The 18155-nt window shown below is 57.0% G+C and overlaps 1 protein-coding gene across 1 annotated transcript in view; it reads right to left on the bottom strand.

Annotated features, from left to right (window-relative positions):
• The window catches only part of CACNA2D2 (calcium voltage-gated channel auxiliary subunit alpha2delta 2), a 211669-nt gene that overhangs the window by 67187 nt on the left and 126327 nt on the right, over positions 1-18155 (bottom strand). The window contains exons 17-20 of the mRNA XM_075573647.1: positions 2810-2881; positions 2601-2675; positions 1296-1370; positions 798-869 (exon numbers count right to left, since the gene is read on the bottom strand). Coding sequence (XP_075429762.1) covers positions 798-869; positions 1296-1370; positions 2601-2675; positions 2810-2881 — 294 coding nt within the window. The remainder of the gene's footprint in view (positions 1-797; positions 870-1295; positions 1371-2600; positions 2676-2809; positions 2882-18155) is intronic.

The raw sequence follows: 18155 nt of genomic DNA, 5'->3' as shown, positions 1-18155 counted from the left end.
GAGAGAGGGAGAGACAGAAAAGAGAGGGAGTGAGAGAAGAGAGAGGGAGACAGAAAAGAGAGGGAGAGAAAAAGGGGGAGAGAAAAGAGAGGGAGAAGAGAGAAAGAGAGAGAAGAGAGAGAAAGAGGGAGAAGAGAGAGAAAGAGGGAGAAGAGAGAGAAAGAGGGAGAGAGAGACTAGAGAGAAAGAGGAAGAGAGAGAAGAGAGAGAAAGAGGGAGAGAGAGAAAGAGGGGGAGAGAGAAAGAGAAGGGAGAGAAAGAGGGGAGAGATTAGAGAGAAAGAAGGGCGAGAAAGAAGGGCGAGAAAGAAGAAAGAGGGAGACAGAAAAGAGGAAGGGAGAGAGAGAAGAGAGAGAAAGAGGGGGAGAGAGAGAGAGAGGGAAGAAAAGAGAGAAGAGAAAGAGAGAGAGGAGAGAGAAAGAAAAAAGGGAGAGAGAGAAGAGAGGGAGAGAAGGGAGGGAGAGAATGAGAGAGAAAGAGAAGGGAGAGAGAGAGAGAGAGAGAGAGAGAGAGAGAGAGAGAGAGAGAGAGAGAGAGAGAGAGAGAGAGAGAGAGAGAGAGAGAGAGAGAGAGAGAGAGAGAGAGAGAGAGAGAGAGAGAGAGAGAGAGAGAGGGAGAAAGAGAAGAGAGAGAAAAAGAGGGAGGGAGAGAAGAGAGAGGAAAGGGAGAGAGAGAGGGAGAGAGAGAAGTGGAAAGGAATGAGGGGGGAGGATGCAGGAGTGGGAATAAGAGAGAGTAATGGGGGTGAGACATGTCCATACTAAGGATCACATTCTCACAGCTGAGTGCACACTCACCTCCTCTTTATTCTCATCCTCCAGCTCAGCGTCCAGGAAATCAAGAGTCACCGGCTCCTGGAAATTAATGATCTGGTACAAGGAGAGGGAGAGAGGGACAGGGAGAGAGGGACAGAGAGAGAGGGAGGGAGAGAGAGGGAGGGAGAGGGAGGGAGGGAGATGGAGGGAGGGAGAGGGAGGGAGGGAGAGGGAGGGAGGGAGAGGGAGTGAGAAAGTGAGAGGGCAAGAAAGAGGGAGAGAGTGTATGAGAGTGAGTGACAGCGTATGATAGAGACAGAGAGGGAGAGAGCATATGAGAGTGAGCGCGAGTTAGACCTGAATTACAGGGAGAGCATGGAGTGCACCATGACCTGAGAGTTAGTGTGCCCTGGAATGAGTGTGCACTGGGGTGAGTGTGCCCTGGAACGAGTGTGAGTGTGCAACGGGGTGAGTGTGCACTGGGGCGAGTGTGCACTGGAATGCGTGTGAGTGTGCACTGGGGGTGAGTGTGAACCTCACCTGTGGCTTAAGGTTGGGATGGAGAAGGACATATCCATTCAAATCGATAGCGAACATGTATCCATTGGCTCCCAACTGAGGGGGAACACCTGTCAGGACCTGAATGTACAGCACCCCGTCCCTCTCCCCCCCACACACTGCTCACAGCACCCACCCACAAACACTGCTCACAGCACCCCCCCCATACTGCTCACAGCACTCCCCCCCACACACACTACTCACAGCACCCCCCCCACACACAAACTGCTCACAGCACTCCCCCCCCCACACACTGCTCACAGCACCCACCCCCCCACACACACTGCTCACAGCACACCCCCCATACTGCTCACAGCACTCCCCCCACACACACTACTCACAGCACCCCCCCACACACACACACTGCTTACAGCACCCCCCCACGCGCGCACACACACACACTGCACACAGCACTCCCCCCCCACACACTGCTTACAGCACCCCCCCCCACACACACACACACTTCTCACAGCACTCCCCCCCCACACTGCTCACAGCAGCCCCCCCACACCGCTCACAGCGACCCCTCACACCGCTCACAGCGACCCCTCATACGGCTCACAGCGATCCCTCACACCGCTCACAGCGATCCCTCACACCGCTCACAGCTCCCCCCCACACCGCTCACAGCTCCCCCCCACACGGCTCACAAATCTCCCCCACACGGCTCACAGATCCCCCCCACACCGCTCACAGATCCCCCCCACACCGCTCACAGATCCCCCCCACACCGCTCACAGATCCCCCCCACACCGCTCACAGATCCCCCCCACACCGCTCACAGATCCCCCCCACACCGCTCACAGATCTCCCCCACACCGCTCACAGCTCCCCCCCACACGGCTTACAGCTCCCCCCCACACGGCTCACAGCTCCCCCCCACACGGCTCACAGCTCCCCTCCACACGGCTCACAGCTCCCCCCCACACGGCTCACAGCTCCCCCCCACACGGCTCACAGCTCCCCCCCACACGGCTCACAGCTCCCCCCCACACGGCTCACAGCTCCCCCCCACACGGCTCACAGCTCCCCCCCCACACCGCTCACATATCCCCCCCACACCGCTCACAGCTCCCCACCACACCGCTCACAGCTCCCCCCCACACCGCTCACCGCTACCCCCCCACACCGCTCACAGCGACCCCTCCTGCACACCACCGCTCACAGCACCCTCTCCACACACTGCTCATAAAAGCTCTCCACAGCTCTCCCCTCCCCCCCACACACTGCCCACAGCCCCCCTCACACTGCCCCTCCCCCCTCACACTGCCCCTCCCCTGCACTCACACTGTATCGGGGTGTCAGTTTGTGGATATCATCCAGGGCGACATCGATGCCCATTACCCCGAGAATCAGCTGGTTCTGAGGGTGAGAGAAAAATCGGCATTTCAACCCCATACAGAAACTCACATTCCGGGGGTCACCTCAGGACCAGAGACACCATCCCCCCTGCATGTCTCACCACCTGGTGTCTGTCCCCCCTCCCTGTGTCTCACCTTCCCAGCGCTGGCTGCGTCCTCCGTTAGGTTAAATACGGGAAGTGTTCCTGTGACCACCAACCCAAGACCCTGCAAGGAGAGGGTGAGAAGGTGAGGGAGAGGAAAGGGGGGAGAGAGAGAGCCAGAGAGAGCCCTGCGCACAGAGAGAGAGCCCTGCGCACAGAGTCAGAGAGAGAGCCAGAGAGAGCCCTGCGCACAGAGAGCCCTGCGCACAGAGAGAGAGCCCTGCGCACAGAGAGAGATGCGCACAGAGAGAGAGCCCTGCGCACAGAGAGAAAGCCCTGCGCACAGAGGCAGAGAGAGCCAGAGAGAGAGCCCTGCGCACAGAGGCAGAGAGAGAGCCCTGCGCACAGAGAGAGAGAGCCCTGCGCACAGAGAGAGAGAGCCCTGCGCACAGAGTCAGAGAGAGAGCCAGAGAGAGCCCTGCGCACAGAGAGAGCCCTGCGCACAGAGAGAGAGCCCTGCGCACAGAGGCAGAGAGATCCAGAGAGAGAGCCCTGCGCACAGAGAGAGAGCCCTGCGCACAGAGAGAGAGCCCTGCGCACAGAGAGAGAGCCCTGCGCACAGAGAGAGAGCCCTGCGCACAGAGTCAGAGAGAGAGCCAGAGAGAGAGCCCTGCGCACAGAGAGAGAGCCCTGCGCACAGAGAGAGAGCCCTGCACACAGAGGCAGAGAGAGCCAGAGAGAGAGCCCTGCGCACAGAGAGAGCCCTGCGCACAGAGAGAGCCCTGCGCACAGAGAGAGAGCCCTGCGCACAGAGGCAGAGAGAGCCAGAGAGAGAGCCCTGCGCACAGAGGCAGAGAGAGCCAGAGAGAGAGCCCTGCGCACAGAGGCAGAGAGAGCCAGAGAGAGAGCCCTGCGCACAGAGAGAGAGAGAGCCCTGCGCACAGAGTCAGAGAGAGAGCCAGAGAGAGCCCTGCGCACAGAGAGAGCCCTGCACACAGAGAGAGAGCCCTGCGCACAGAGGCAGAGAGAGCCAGAGAGAGAGCCCTGCGCACAGAGAGAGCCCTGCGCACAGAGAGAGAGCCCTGCGCACAGAGAGAGAGCCCTGCGCACAGAGAGAGAGCCCTGCGCACAGAGAGAGAGCCCTGCGCACAGAGAGAGAGCCCTGCACACAGAGGCAGAGAGAGAGCCAGAGAGAGAGCCCTGCGTACAGAGAGAGCCCTGCGCACAGAGTCAGAGAGAGAGCCAGAGAGAGAGCCCTGCGCACAGAGGCAGAGAGAGCCAGAGAGAGAGCCCTGTGCACAGAGAGAGAGCCCTGCGCACAGAGAGAGAGCCCTGCACACAGAGGCAGAGAGAGAGCCAGAGAGAGAGCCCTGCGTACAGAGAGAGCCCTGCGCACAGAGAGAGCCCTGCGCACAGAGAGAGAGCCCTGCGCACAGAGGCAGAGAGAGCCAGAGAGAGAGCCCTGCGCACAGAGAGAGAGCCCTGCGCACAGAGAGAGCCCTGCGCACAGAGAGAGAGCCCTGCGCACAGAGAGAGAGCCCTGCGCACAGAGAGAGAGCCCTGCGCACAGAGGCAGAGAGAGCCAGAGAGAGAGCCCTGCGCACAGAGGCAGAGAGAGCCAGAGAGAGAGCCCTGCGCACAGAGAGAGAGCCCTGTGCACAGAGAGAGAGCCCTGCACACAGAGGCAGAGAGAGAGCCAGAGAGAGAGCCCTGCGCACAGAGAGAGCCCTGCGCACAGAGAGAGAGCCCTGCGCACAGAGAGAGAGCCCCGCGCACAGAGAGAGAGCCCTGCGCACAGAGAGAGAGCCCTGCGCACAGAGAGAGAGCCCTGCGCACAGAGAGAGAGCCCTGCGCACAGAGAGAGAGCCCTGCGCACAGAGAGAGAGCCCTGCGCACAGAGAGAGAGCCCTGCGCACAGAGAGAGCCCTGCGCACAGAGGCAGAGAGAGAGCCAGAGAGAGACCTGTGCACAGAGAGAGCCCTGCGCACAGAGAGAGCCCTGCGCACAGAGAGAGCCCTGCGCACAGAGAGAGAGCCCTGCGCACAGAGTCAGAGAGAGAGCCAGAGAGAGAGCCAGAGAGAGCCCTGTGCACAGAGAGAGCCCTGCGCACAGAGAGAGCCCTGCGCACAGAGAGAGAGCCCTGCGCACAGAGAGAGAGCCCTGCGCACAGAGAGAGAGCCCTGCGCACAGAGAGAGAGCCCTGCGCACAGAGAGAGCCCTGCGCACAGAGGCAGAGAGAGAGCCAGAGAGAGACCTGCGCACAGAGGCAGATTTATAGGGGCAGAGACAGAGTTATAGGGACAGAGAGAGCTCTGCGCACAGAGGCAGAGTTATAGGGACAGAGAGAGAGAGCGCTGCGCACAGAGGCAGAGTTATAGGGACAGAAAGAGAGAGCGCTGCGCACAGAGGCAGAGTTATAGGGACAGAAAGAGAGAGCGCTGCGCACAGAGGCAGAGTTATAGGGACAGAGAGAGACCTGCGCACAGAGGCAGAGTTATAGGGACAGAGAGAGAGACCTGCGCACAGAGGCAGAGTTATAGGGACAGAGAGAGAGACCTGCGCACAGAGGCAGAGTTATAGGGACAGAGAGAGCCCTGCGCACAGAGGCAGAGTTATAGGGGCAGAGACAGAGTTATAGGGACAGAGAGAGCTCTGCGCACAGAGGCAGAGTTATAGGGACAGAGAGAGAGAGCGCTGCGCACAGAGGCAGAGTTATAGGGACAGAAAGAGAGAGCGCTGCGCACAGAGGCAGAGTTATAGGGACAGAGAGAGACCTGCGCACAGAGGCAGAGTTATAGGGACAGAGAGAGAGAGACCTGCGCACAGAGGCAGAGTTATAGGGACAGAGAGAGAGACCTGCGCACAGAGGCAGAGTTATAGGGACAGAGAGAGAGACCTGCGCACAGAGGCAGAGTTATAGGGACAGAGAGAGAGACCTGCGCACAGAGGCAGAGTTATAGGGACAGAGAGAGAGTGCCCTGCGCACAGAGGCAGAGTTATAGGGACAGAGAGAGACCTGCGCACAGAGGCAGAGTTATAGGGACAGAGAGAGAGCGCTGCGCACAGAGGCAGAGTTATAGGGACAGAGAGAGACCTGCGCACAGAGGCAGAGTTATAGGGACAGAGAGAGACCTGCGCACAGAGGCAGAGTTATAGGGACAGAGAGAGACCTGCGCACAGAGGCAGAGTTATAGGGACAGAGAGAGACCTGCGCACAGAGACAGAGTTATAGGGACAGAGAGAGACCTGCGCACAGAGGCAGAGTTATAGGGACAGAGAGAGACCTGCGCACAGAGGCAGAGTTATAGGGACAGAGAGAGAGACCTGCGCACAGAGGCAGAGTTATAGGGACAGAGAGAGAGTGCCCTGCGCACAGAGGCAGAGTTATAGGGACAGAGAGAGCGCTGCGCACAGAGGCAGAGTTATAGGGACAGAGAGAGAGCGCTGCGCACAGAGGCAGAGTTATAGGGACAGAGAGAGACCTGCGCACAGAGGCAGAGTTATAGGGACAGAGAGAGACCTGCGCACAGAGACAGAGTTATAGGGACAGAGAGAGACCTGCGCACAGAGGCAGAGTTATAGGGACAGAGAGAGACCTGCGCACAGAGGCAGAGTTATAGGGACAGAGAGAGACCTGCGCACAGAGGCAGAGTTATAGGGACAGAGAGAGAGTGCCCTGCGCACAGAGGCAGAGTTATAGGGACAGAGAGAGACCTGCGCACAGAGGCAGAGTTATAGGGACAGAGAGAGACCTGCGCACAGAGGCAGAGTTATAGGGACAGAGAGAGAGACCTGCGCACAGAGGCAGAGTTATAGGGACAGAGAGAGAGACCTGCGCACAGAGGCAGAGTTATAGGGACAGAGAGAGAGCCCTGCGCACAGAGGCAGAGTTATAGGGACAGAGAGAGAGTCCTGCGCACAGAGGCAGAGTTATAGGGACAGAGAGAGCCCTGCGCACAGAGGCAGAGTTATAGGGACAGAGAGAGAGACCTGCGCACAGAGGCAGAGTTATAGGGACAGAGAGAGAGACCTGCGCACAGAGGCAGAGTTATAGGGACAGAGAGAGAGACCTGCGCACAGAGGCAGAGTTATAGGGACAGAGAGAGAGAGAGACCTGCGCACAGAGACAGAGTTATAGGGACAGAGAGAGAGACCTGCGCACAGAGGCAGAGTTATAGGGACAGAGAGAGAGACCTGCGCACAGAGGCAGAGTTATAGGGACAGAGAGAGAGACCTGCGCACAGAGGCAGAGTTATAGGGACAGAGAGAGAGAGACCTGCGCACAGAGGCAGAGTTATAGGGACAGAGAGGGCCCTGCGCACAGAGGCAGAGTTATAGGGACAGAGAGAGAGACCTGCGCACAGAGGCAGAGTTATAGGGACAGAGAGAGCCCTGCGCAGAGGCAGAGTTATAGGGACAGAGAGAGAGCGCTGCGCACAGAGGCAGAGTTATAGGGACAGAGAGAGAGAGCGCTGCGCACAGAGGCAGAGTTATAGGGACAGAGAGAGACCTGCGCACAGCGGCAGAGTTATAGGGACAGAGAGAGAGCGCTGCGCACAGAGGCAGAGTTATAGGGACAGAGAGAGAGACCTGCGCACAGAGGCAGAGTTATAGGGACAGAGAGAGAGACCTGCGCACAGAGGCAGAGTTATAGGGACAGAGAGAGAGAGAGACCTGCGCACAGAGACAGAGTTATAGGGACAGAGAGAGAGACCTGCGCACAGAGGCAGAGTTATAGGGACAGAGAGAGAGACCTGCGCACAGAGGCAGAGTTATAGGGACAGAGAGAGAGACCTGCGCACAGAGGCAGAGTTATAGGGACAGAGAGAGAGAGACCTGCGCACAGAGGCAGAGTTATAGGGACAGAGAGGGCCCTGCGCACAGAGGCAGAGTTATAGGGACAGAGAGAGAGACCTGCGCACAGAGGCAGAGTTATAGGGACAGAGAGAGCCCTGCGCAGAGGCAGAGTTATAGGGACAGAGAGAGAGCGCTGCGCACAGAGGCAGAGTTATAGGGACAGAGAGAGAGACCTGCGCACAGAGGCAGAGTTATAGGGACAGAGAGAGAGAGACCTGCGCACAGAGGCAGAGTTATAGGGACAGAGAGGGCCCTGCGCACAGAGGCAGAGTTATAGGGACAGAGAGAGAGACCTGCGCACAGAGGCAGAGTTATAGGGACAGAGAGAGCCCTGCGCAGAGGCAGAGTTATAGGGACAGAGAGAGAGCGCTGCGCACAGAGGCAGAGTTATAGGGACAGAGAGAGAGACCTGCGCACAGAGGCAGAGTTATAGGGACAGAGAGAGAGAGACCTGCGCACAGAGGCAGAGTTATAGGGACAGAGAGGGCCCTGCGCACAGAGGCAGAGTTATAGGGACAGAGAGAGAGACCTGCGCACAGAGGCAGAGTTATAGGGACAGAGAGAGCCCTGCGCAGAGGCAGAGTTATAGGGACAGAGAGAGAGCGCTGCGCACAGAGGCAGAGTTATAGGGACAGAGAGAGAGAGCGCTGCGCACAGAGGCAGAGTTATAGGGACAGAGAGAGACCTGCGCACAGCGGCAGAGTTATAGGGACAGAGAGAGAGCGCTGCGCACAGAGTCAGAGTTATAGGGACAGAGAGAGAGACCTGCGCACAGAGGCAGAGTTATAGGGACAGAGAGAGAGACCTGCGCACAGAGGCAGAGTTATAGGGACAGAGAGAGAGAGAGACCTGCGCACAGAGACAGAGTTATAGGGACAGAGAGAGAGACCTGCGCACAGAGGCAGAGTTATAGGGACAGAGAGAGAGACCTGCGCACAGAGGCAGAGTTATAGGGACAGAGAGAGAGACCTGCGCACAGAGGCAGAGTTATAGGGACAGAGAGAGAGAGACCTGCGCACAGAGGCAGAGTTATAGGGACAGAGAGGGCCCTGCGCACAGAGGCAGAGTTATAGGGACAGAGAGAGAGACCTGCGCACAGAGGCAGAGTTATAGGGACAGAGAGAGCCCTGCGCAGAGGCAGAGTTATAGGGACAGAGAGAGAGCGCTGCGCACAGAGGCAGAGTTATAGGGACAGAGAGAGAGAGCGCTGCGCACAGAGGCAGAGTTATAGGGACAGAGAGAGACCTGCGCACAGCGGCAGAGTTATAGGGACAGAGAGAGAGCGCTGCGCACAGAGGCAGAGTTATAGGGACAGAGAGAGAGAGCGCTGCGCACAGAGTCAGAGTTATAGGGACAGAGAGAGAGCGCTGCGCACAGAGGCAGAGTTATAGGGACAGAGAGAGAGAGAGCGCTGCGCACAGAGGCAGAGTTATAGGGACAGAGAGAGAGAGCGCTGCGCACAGAGGCAGAGTTATAGGGACAGAGAGAGACCTGCGCACAGAGGCAGAGTTATAGGGACAGAGAGAGAGAGACCTGCGCACAGAGGCAGAGTTATAGGGACAGAGAGAGAGACCTGCGCACAGAGGCAGAGTTATAGGGACAGAGAGAGAGACCTGCGCACAGAGGCAGAGTTATAGGGACAGAGAGAGAGACCTGCGCACAGAGGCAGAGTTATAGGGACAGAGAGAGAGTGCCCTGCGCACAGAGGCAGAGTTATAGGGACAGAGAGAGACCTGCGCACAGAGGCAGAGTTATAGGGACAGAGAGAGAGCGCTGCGCACAGAGGCAGAGTTATAGGGACAGAGAGAGACCTGCGCACAGAGGCAGAGTTATAGGGACAGAGAGAGACCTGCGCACAGAGGCAGAGTTATAGGGACAGAGAGAGACCTGCGCACAGAGGCAGAGTTATAGGGACAGAGAGAGACCTGCGCACAGAGACAGAGTTATAGGGACAGAGAGAGACCTGCGCACAGAGGCAGAGTTATAGGGACAGAGAGAGACCTGCGCACAGAGGCAGAGTTATAGGGACAGAGAGAGAGACCTGCGCACAGAGGCAGAGTTATAGGGACAGAGAGAGAGTGCCCTGCGCACAGAGGCAGAGTTATAGGGACAGAGAGAGACCTGCGCACAGAGGCAGAGTTATAGGGACAGAGAGAGAGCGCTGCGCACAGAGGCAGAGTTATAGGGACAGAGAGAGACCTGCGCACAGAGGCAGAGTTATAGGGACAGAGAGAGACCTGCGCACAGAGACAGAGTTATAGGGACAGAGAGAGACCTGCGCACAGAGGCAGAGTTATAGGGACAGAGAGAGACCTGCGCACAGAGACAGAGTTATAGGGACAGAGAGAGACCTGCGCACAGAGGCAGAGTTATAGGGACAGAGAGAGAGTGCCCTGCGCACAGGCAGAGTTATAGGGACAGAGAGAGACCTGCGCACAGAGGCAGAGTTATAGGGACAGAGAGAGACCTGCGCACAGAGGCAGAGTTATAGGGACAGAGAGAGAGACCTGCGCACAGAGGCAGAGTTATAGGGACAGAGAGAGAGACCTGCGCACAGAGGCAGAGTTATAGGGACAGAGAGAGAGCCCTGCGCACAGAGGCTGGGTTATAGGGACAGAGAGAGAGTCCTGCGCACAGAGGCAGAGTTATAGGGACAGAGAGAGCCCTGCGCACAGAGGCAGAGTTATAGGGACAGAGAGAGAGACCTGCGCACAGAGGCAGAGTTATAGGGACAGAGAGAGAGACCTGCGCACAGAGGCAGAGTTATAGGGACAGAGAGAGAGACCTGCGCACAGAGGCAGAGTTATAGGGACAGAGAGAGAGAGAGACCTGCGCACAGAGACAGAGTTATAGGGACAGAGAGAGAGACCTGCGCACAGAGGCAGAGTTATAGGGACAGAGAGAGAGACCTGCGCACAGAGGCAGAGTTATAGGGACAGAGAGAGAGACCTGCGCACAGAGGCAGAGTTATAGGGACAGAGAGAGAGAGACCTGCGCACAGAGGCAGAGTTATAGGGACAGAGAGGGCCCTGCGCACAGAGGCAGAGTTATAGGGACAGAGAGAGAGACCTGCGCACAGAGGCAGAGTTATAGGGACAGAGAGAGCCCTGCGCAGAGGCAGAGTTATAGGGACAGAGAGAGAGCGCTGCGCACAGAGGCAGAGTTATAGGGACAGAGAGAGACCTGCGCACAGCGGCAGAGTTATAGGGACAGAGAGAGAGCGCTGCGCACAGAGGCAGAGTTATAGGGACAGAGAGAGAGAGCGCTGCGCACAGAGTCAGAGTTATAGGGACAGAGAGAGAGCGCTGCGCACAGAGGCAGAGTTATAGGGACAGAGAGAGAGAGAGCGCTGCGCACAGAGGCAGAGTTATAGGGACAGAGAGAGACCTGCGCACAGTGGCAGAGTTATAGGGACAGAGAGAGAGACCTGCGCACAGACGCAGAGTTATAGGGACAGAGAGAGCGCTGCGCACAGAGGCAGAGTTATAGGGCCAGAGAGAGAGAGCGCTGCGCACAGAGGCAGAGTTATAGGGACAGAGAGAGACCTGCGCACAGAGACAGAGTTATAGGGACAGAGAGAGACCTGCGCACAGAGACAGAGTTATAGGGACAGAGAGAGACCTGCGCACAGAGACAGAGTTATAGGGACAGAGAGAGACCTGCGCACAGAGGCAGAGTTATAGGGACAGAGAGAGACCTGCGCACAGAGGCAGAGTTATAGGGACAGAGAGAGAGACCTGCGCACAGAGGCAGAGTTATAGGGACAGAGAGAGACCTGCGCACAGAGGCAGAGTTATAGGGACAGAGAGAGCCCTGCGCACAGAGGCAGAGTTATAGGGACAGAGAGAGACCTGCGCACAGAGGCAGAGTTATAGGGACAGAGAGAGAGACCTGCGCACAGAGACAGAGTTATAGGGACAGAGAGAGAGACCTGCGCACAGAGGCAGAGTTATAGGGACAGAGAGAGAGACCTGCGCACAGAGGCAGAGTTATAGGGACAGAGAGAGAGACCTGCGCACAGAGGCAGAGTTATAGGGACAGAGAGAGAGACCTGCGCACAGAGGCAGAGTTATAGGGACAGAGAGAGAGAGCGCTGCGCACAGAGGCAGAGTTATAGGGACAGAGAGAGAGACCTGCGCACAGAGGCAGAGTTATAGGGACAGAGAGAGAGACCTGCGCACAGAGGCAGAGTTATAGGGACAGAGAGAGCCCTGCGCACAGAGGCTGAGTTATAGGGACAGAGAGAGAGTGCCCTGTGCACAGAGGCAGAGTTATAGGGACAGAGAGAGACCTGCGCACAGAGGCAGAGTTATAGGGACAGAGAGAGACCTGCGCACAGAGGCAGAGTTATAGGGACAGAGAGAGACCTGCGCACAGAGGCAGAGTTATAGGGACAGAGAGAGACCTGCGCACAGAGGCAGAGTTATAGGGACAGAGAGAGACCTGCGCACAGAGGCAGAGTTATAGGGACAGAGAGAGACCTGCGCACAGAGGCAGAGTTATAGGGACAGAGAGAGAGACCTGCGCACAGAGGCAGAGTTATAGGGACAGAGAGAGAGACCTGCGCACAGAGGCAGAGTTATAGGGACATAGAGAGAGCCCTGCGCACAGAGGCTGAGTTATAGGGACAGAGAGAGAGTCCTGCGCACAGAGGCAGAGTTATAGGGACAGAGAGAGCCCTGCGCACAGAGGCAGAGTTATAGGGACAGAGAGAGAGACCTGCGCACAGAGGCAGAGTTATAGGGACAGAGAGAGAGACCTGCGCACAGAGGCAGAGTTATAGGGACAGAGAGAGAGACCTGCGCACAGAGGCAGAGTTATAGGGACAGAGAGAGAGAGAGACCTGCGCACAGAGACAGAGTTATAGGGACAGAGAGAGAGACCTGCGCACAGAGGCAGAGTTATAGGGACAGAGAGAGAGACCTGCGCACAGAGGCAGAGTTATAGGGACAGAGAGAGAGACCTGCGCACAGAGGCAGAGTTATAGGGACAGAGAGAGAGAGACCTGCGCACAGAGGCAGAGTTATAGGGACAGAGAGGGCCCTGCGCACAGAGGCAGAGTTATAGGGACAGAGAGAGAGACCTGCGCACAGAGGCAGAGTTATAGGGACAGAGAGAGCCCTGCGCAGAGGCAGAGTTATAGGGACAGAGAGAGAGCGCTGCGCACAGAGGCAGAGTTATAGGGACAGAGAGAGACCTGCGCACAGCGGCAGAGTTATAGGGACAGAGAGAGAGCGCTGCGCACAGAGGCAGAGTTATAGGGACAGAGAGAGAGAGCGCTGCGCACAGAGTCAGAGTTATAGGGACAGAGAGAGAGCGCTGCGCACAGAGGCAGAGTTATAGGGACAGAGAGAGAGAGAGCGCTGCGCACAGAGGCAGAGTTATAGGGACAGAGAGAGACCTGCGCACAGTGGCAGAGTTATAGGGACAGAGAGAGAGACCTGCGCACAGACGCAGAGTTATAGGGACAGAGAGAGCGCTGCGCACAGAGGCAGAGTTATAGGGCCAGAGAGAGAGAGCGCTGCGCACAGAGGCAGAGTTATAGGGACAGAGAGAGACCTGCGCACAGAGGCAGAGTTATAGGGACAGAGAGAGACCTGCGCACAGAGGCAGAGTTATAGGGACAGAGAGAGACCTGCGCACAGAGGCAGAGTTATAGGGACAGAGAGAGACCTGCGCACAGAGGCAGAGTTATAGGGACAGAGAGAGACCTGCGCACAGAGGCAGAGTTATAGGGACAGAGAGAGAGACCTGCGCACAGAGGCAGAGTTATAGGGACAGAGAGAGAGACCTGCGCACAGAGGCAGAGTTATAGGGACATAGAGAGAGCCCTGCGCACAGAGGCTGAGTTATAGGGACAGAGAGAGAGTCCTGCGCACAGAGGCAGAGTTATAGGGACAGAGAGAGCCCTGCGCACAGAGGCAGAGTTATAGGGACAGAGAGAGAGACCTGCGCACAGAGGCAGAGTTATAGGGACAGAGAGAGAGACCTGCGCACAGAGGCAGAGTTATAGGGACAGAGAGAGAGACCTGCGCACAGAGGCAGAGTTATAGGGACAGAGAGAGAGAGAGACCTGCGCACAGAGACAGAGTTATAGGGACAGAGAGAGAGACCTGCGCACAGAGGCAGAGTTATAGGGACAGAGAGAGAGACCTGCGCACAGAGGCAGAGTTATAGGGACAGAGAGAGAGACCTGCGCACAGAGGCAGAGTTATAGGGACAGAGAGAGAGAGACCTGCGCACAGAGGCAGAGTTATAGGGACAGAGAGGGCCCTGCGCACAGAGGCAGAGTTATAGGGACAGAGAGAGAGACCTGCGCACAGAGGCAGAGTTATAGGGACAGAGAGAGCCCTGCGCAGAGGCAGAGTTATAGGGACAGAGAGAGAGCGCTGCGCACAGAGGCAGAGTTATAGGGACAGAGAGAGACCTGCGCACAGCGGCAGAGTTATAGGGACAGAGAGAGAGCGCTGCGCACAGAGGCAGAGTTATAGGGACAGAGAGAGAGAGCGCTGCGCACAGAGTCAGAGTTATAGGGACAGAGAGAGAGCGCTGCGCACAGAGGCAGAGTTATAGGGACAGAGAGAGAGAGAGCGCTGCGCACAGAGGCAGAGTTATAGGGACAGAGAGAGACCTGCGCACAGTGGCAGAGTTATAGGGACAGAGAGAGAGACCTGCGCACAGTGGCAGAGTTATAGGGACAGAGAGAGCGCTGCGCACAGAGGCAGAGTTATAGGGCCAGAGAGAGAGAGCGCTGCGCACAGAGGCAGAGTTATAGGGACAGAGAGAGACCTGCGCACAGAGACAGAGTTATAGGGACAGAGAGAGACCTGCGCACAGAGACAGAGTTATAGGGACAGAGAGAGACCTGCGCACAGAGACAGAGTTATAGGGACAGAGAGAGACCTGCGCACAGAGGCAGAGTTATAGGGACAGAGAGAGACCTGCGCACAGAGGCAGAGTTATAGGGACAGAGAGAGAGACCTGCGCACAGAGGCAGAGTTATAGGGACAGAGAGAGACCTGCGCACAGAGGCAGAGTTATAGGGACAGAGAGAGCCCTGCGCACAGAGGCAGAGTTATAGGGACAGAGAGAGACCTGCGCACAGAGGCAGAGTTATAGGGACAGAGAGAGAGACCTGCGCACAGAGACAGAGTTATAGGGACAGAGAGAGAGACCTGCGCACAGAGGCAGAGTTATAGGGACAGAGAGAGAGACCTGCGCACAGAGGCAGAGTTATAGGGACAGAGAGAGAGACCTGCGCACAGAGGCAGAGTTATAGGGACAGAGAGAGAGACCTGCGCACAGAGGCAGAGTTATAGGGACAGAGAGAGAGAGCGCTGCGCACAGAGGCAGAGTTATAGGGACAGAGAGAGAGACCTGCGCACAGAGGCAGAGTTATAGGGACAGAGAGAGAGACCTGCGCACAGAGGCAGAGTTATAGGGACAGAGAGAGCCCTGCGCACAGAGGCTGAGTTATAGGGACAGAGAGAGAGTGCCCTGTGCACAGAGGCAGAGTTATAGGGACAGAGAGAGACCTGCGCACAGAGGCAGAGTTATAGGGACAGAGAGAGACCTGCGCACAGAGGCAGAGTTATAGGGACAGAGAGAGACCTGCGCACAGAGGCAGAGTTATAGGGACAGAGAGAGACCTGCGCACAGAGGCAGAGTTATAGGGACAGAGAGAGACCTGCGCACAGAGGCAGAGTTATAGGGACAGAGAGAGACCTGCGCACAGAGGCAGAGTTATAGGGACAGAGAGAGAGACCTGCGCACAGAGGCAGAGTTATAGGGACAGAGAGAGAGACCTGCGCACAGAGGCAGAGTTATAGGGACAGAGAGAGAGCCCTGCGCACAGAGGCTGAGTTATAGGGACAGAGAGAGAGTCCTGCGCACAGAGGCAGAGTTATAGGGACAGAGAGAGCCCTGCGCACAGAGGCAGAGTTATAGGGACAGAGAGAGAGACCTGCGCACAGAGGCAGAGTTATAGGGACAGAGAGAGAGACCTGCGCACAGAGGCAGAGTTATAGGGACAGAGAGAGAGACCTGCGCACAGAGGCAGAGTTATAGGGACAGAGAGAGAGAGAGACCTGCGCACAGAGACAGAGTTATAGGGACAGAGAGAGAGACCTGCGCACAGAGGCAGAGTTATAGGGACAGAGAGAGAGACCTGCGCACAGAGGCAGAGTTATAGGGACAGAGAGAGAGACCTGCGCACAGAGGCAGAGTTATAGGGACAGAGAGAGAGAGACCTGCGCACAGAGGCAGAGTTATAGGGACAGAGAGGGCCCTGCGCACAGAGGCAGAGTTATAGGGACAGAGAGAGAGACCTGCGCACAGAGGCAGAGTTATAGGGACAGAGAGAGCCCTGCGCAGAGGCAGAGTTATAGGGACAGAGAGAGAGCGCTGCGCACAGAGGCAGAGTTATAGGGACAGAGAGAGACCTGCGCACAGCGGCAGAGTTATAGGGACAGAGAGAGAGCGCTGCGCACAGAGGCAGAGTTATAGGGACAGAGAGAGAGAGCGCTGCGCACAGAGTCAGAGTTATAGGGACAGAGAGAGAGCGCTGCGCACAGAGGCAGAGTTATAGGGACAGAGAGAGAGAGAGCGCTGCGCACAGAGGCAGAGTTATAGGGACAGAGAGAGACCTGCGCACAGTGGCAGAGTTATAGGGACAGAGAGAGAGACCTGCGCACAGACGCAGAGTTATAGGGACAGAGAGAGCGCTGCGCACAGAGGCAGAGTTATAGGGCCAGAGAGAGAGAGCGCTGCGCACAGAGGCAGAGTTATAGGGACAGAGAGAGACCTGCGCACAGAGACAGAGTTATAGGGACAGAGAGAGACCTGCGCACAGAGACAGAGTTATAGGGACAGAGAGAGACCTGCGCACAGAGACAGAGTTATAGGGACAGAGAGAGACCTGCGCACAGAGGCAGAGTTATAGGGACAGAGAGAGACCTGCGCACAGAGGCAGAGTTATAGGGACAGAGAGAGAGACCTGCGCACAGAGGCAGAGTTATAGGGACAGAGAGAGACCTGCGCACAGAGGCAGAGTTATAGGGACAGAGAGAGCCCTGCGCACAGAGGCAGAGTTATAGGGACAGAGAGAGACCTGCGCACAGAGGCAGAGTTATAGGGACAGAGAGAGAGACCTGCGCACAGAGACAGAGTTATAGGGACAGAGAGAGAGACCTGCGCACAGAGGCAGAGTTATAGGGACAGAGAGAGAGACCTGCGCACAGAGGCAGAGTTATAGGGACAGAGAGAGAGACCTGCGCACAGAGGCAGAGTTATAGGGACAGAGAGAGAGACCTGCGCACAGAGGCAGAGTTATAGGGACAGAGAGAGAGAGCGCTGCGCACAGAGGCAGAGTTATAGGGACAGAGAGAGAGACCTGCGCACAGAGGCAGAGTTATAGGGACAGAGAGAGAGACCTGCGCACAGAGGCAGAGTTATAGGGACAGAGAGAGCCCTGCGCACAGAGGCTGAGTTATAGGGACAGAGAGAGAGTGCCCTGTGCACAGAGGCAGAGTTATAGGGACAGAGAGAGACCTGCGCACAGAGGCAGAGTTATAGGGACAGAGAGAGACCTGCGCACAGAGGCAGAGTTATAGGGACAGAGAGAGACCTGCGCACAGAGGCAGAGTTATAGGGACAGAGAGAGACCTGCGCACAGAGGCAGAGTTATAGGGACAGAGAGAGACCTGCGCACAGAGGCAGAGTTATAGGGACAGAGAGAGACCTGCGCACAGAGGCAGAGTTATAGGGACAGAGAGAGAGACCTGCGCACAGAGGCAGAGTTATAGGGACAGAGAGAGAGACCTGCGCACAGAGGCAGAGTTATAGGGACAGAGAGAGAGACCTGCGCACAGAGGCAGAGTTATAGGGACAGAGAGAGACCTGCGCACAGAGGCAGAGTTATAGGGACAGAGAGAGACCTGCGCACAGAGGCAGAGTTATAGGGACAGAGAGAGAGACCTGCGCACAGAGGCAGAGTTATAGGGACAGAGAGAGAGACCTGCGCACAGAGGCAGAGTTATAGGGACAGAGAGAGAGACCTGTGCACAGAGGCAGAGTTATAGGGACAGAGAGAGAGACCTGCGCACAGAGGCAGAGTTATAGGGACAGAGAGAGAGACCTGCGCACAGAGGCAGAGTTATAGGGACAGAGAGAGAGAGACCTGCGCACAGAGGCAGAGTTATAGGGACAGAGAGAGCGCTGCGCACAGAGGCAGAGTTATAGGGACAGAAAGAGAGAGCGCTGCGCACAGAGGCAGAGTTATAGGGACAGAGAGAGAGACCTGCGCACAGAGGCAGAGTTATAGGGACAGAGAGAGAGAGACCTGCGCACAGAGGCAGAGTTATAGGGACAGAGAGAGCGCTGCGCACAGAGGCAGAGTTATAGGGACAGAAAGAGAGAGCGCTGCGCACAGAGGCAGAGTTATAGGGACAGAGAGAGACCTGCGCACAGAGGCAGAGTTATAGGGACAGAGAGAGAGACCTGCGCACAGAGGCAGAGTTATAGGGACAGAGAGAGAGACCTGC

This window comes from Ascaphus truei, chromosome 17 (genome assembly GCF_040206685.1).
Source record: "Ascaphus truei isolate aAscTru1 chromosome 17, aAscTru1.hap1, whole genome shotgun sequence".
Lineage (NCBI taxonomy): Eukaryota > Metazoa > Chordata > Amphibia > Anura > Ascaphidae > Ascaphus > Ascaphus truei.
The sequence above is the reverse complement of the archived record's forward strand: the minus strand, read 5'-3'. Positions and strand labels throughout refer to the sequence as shown.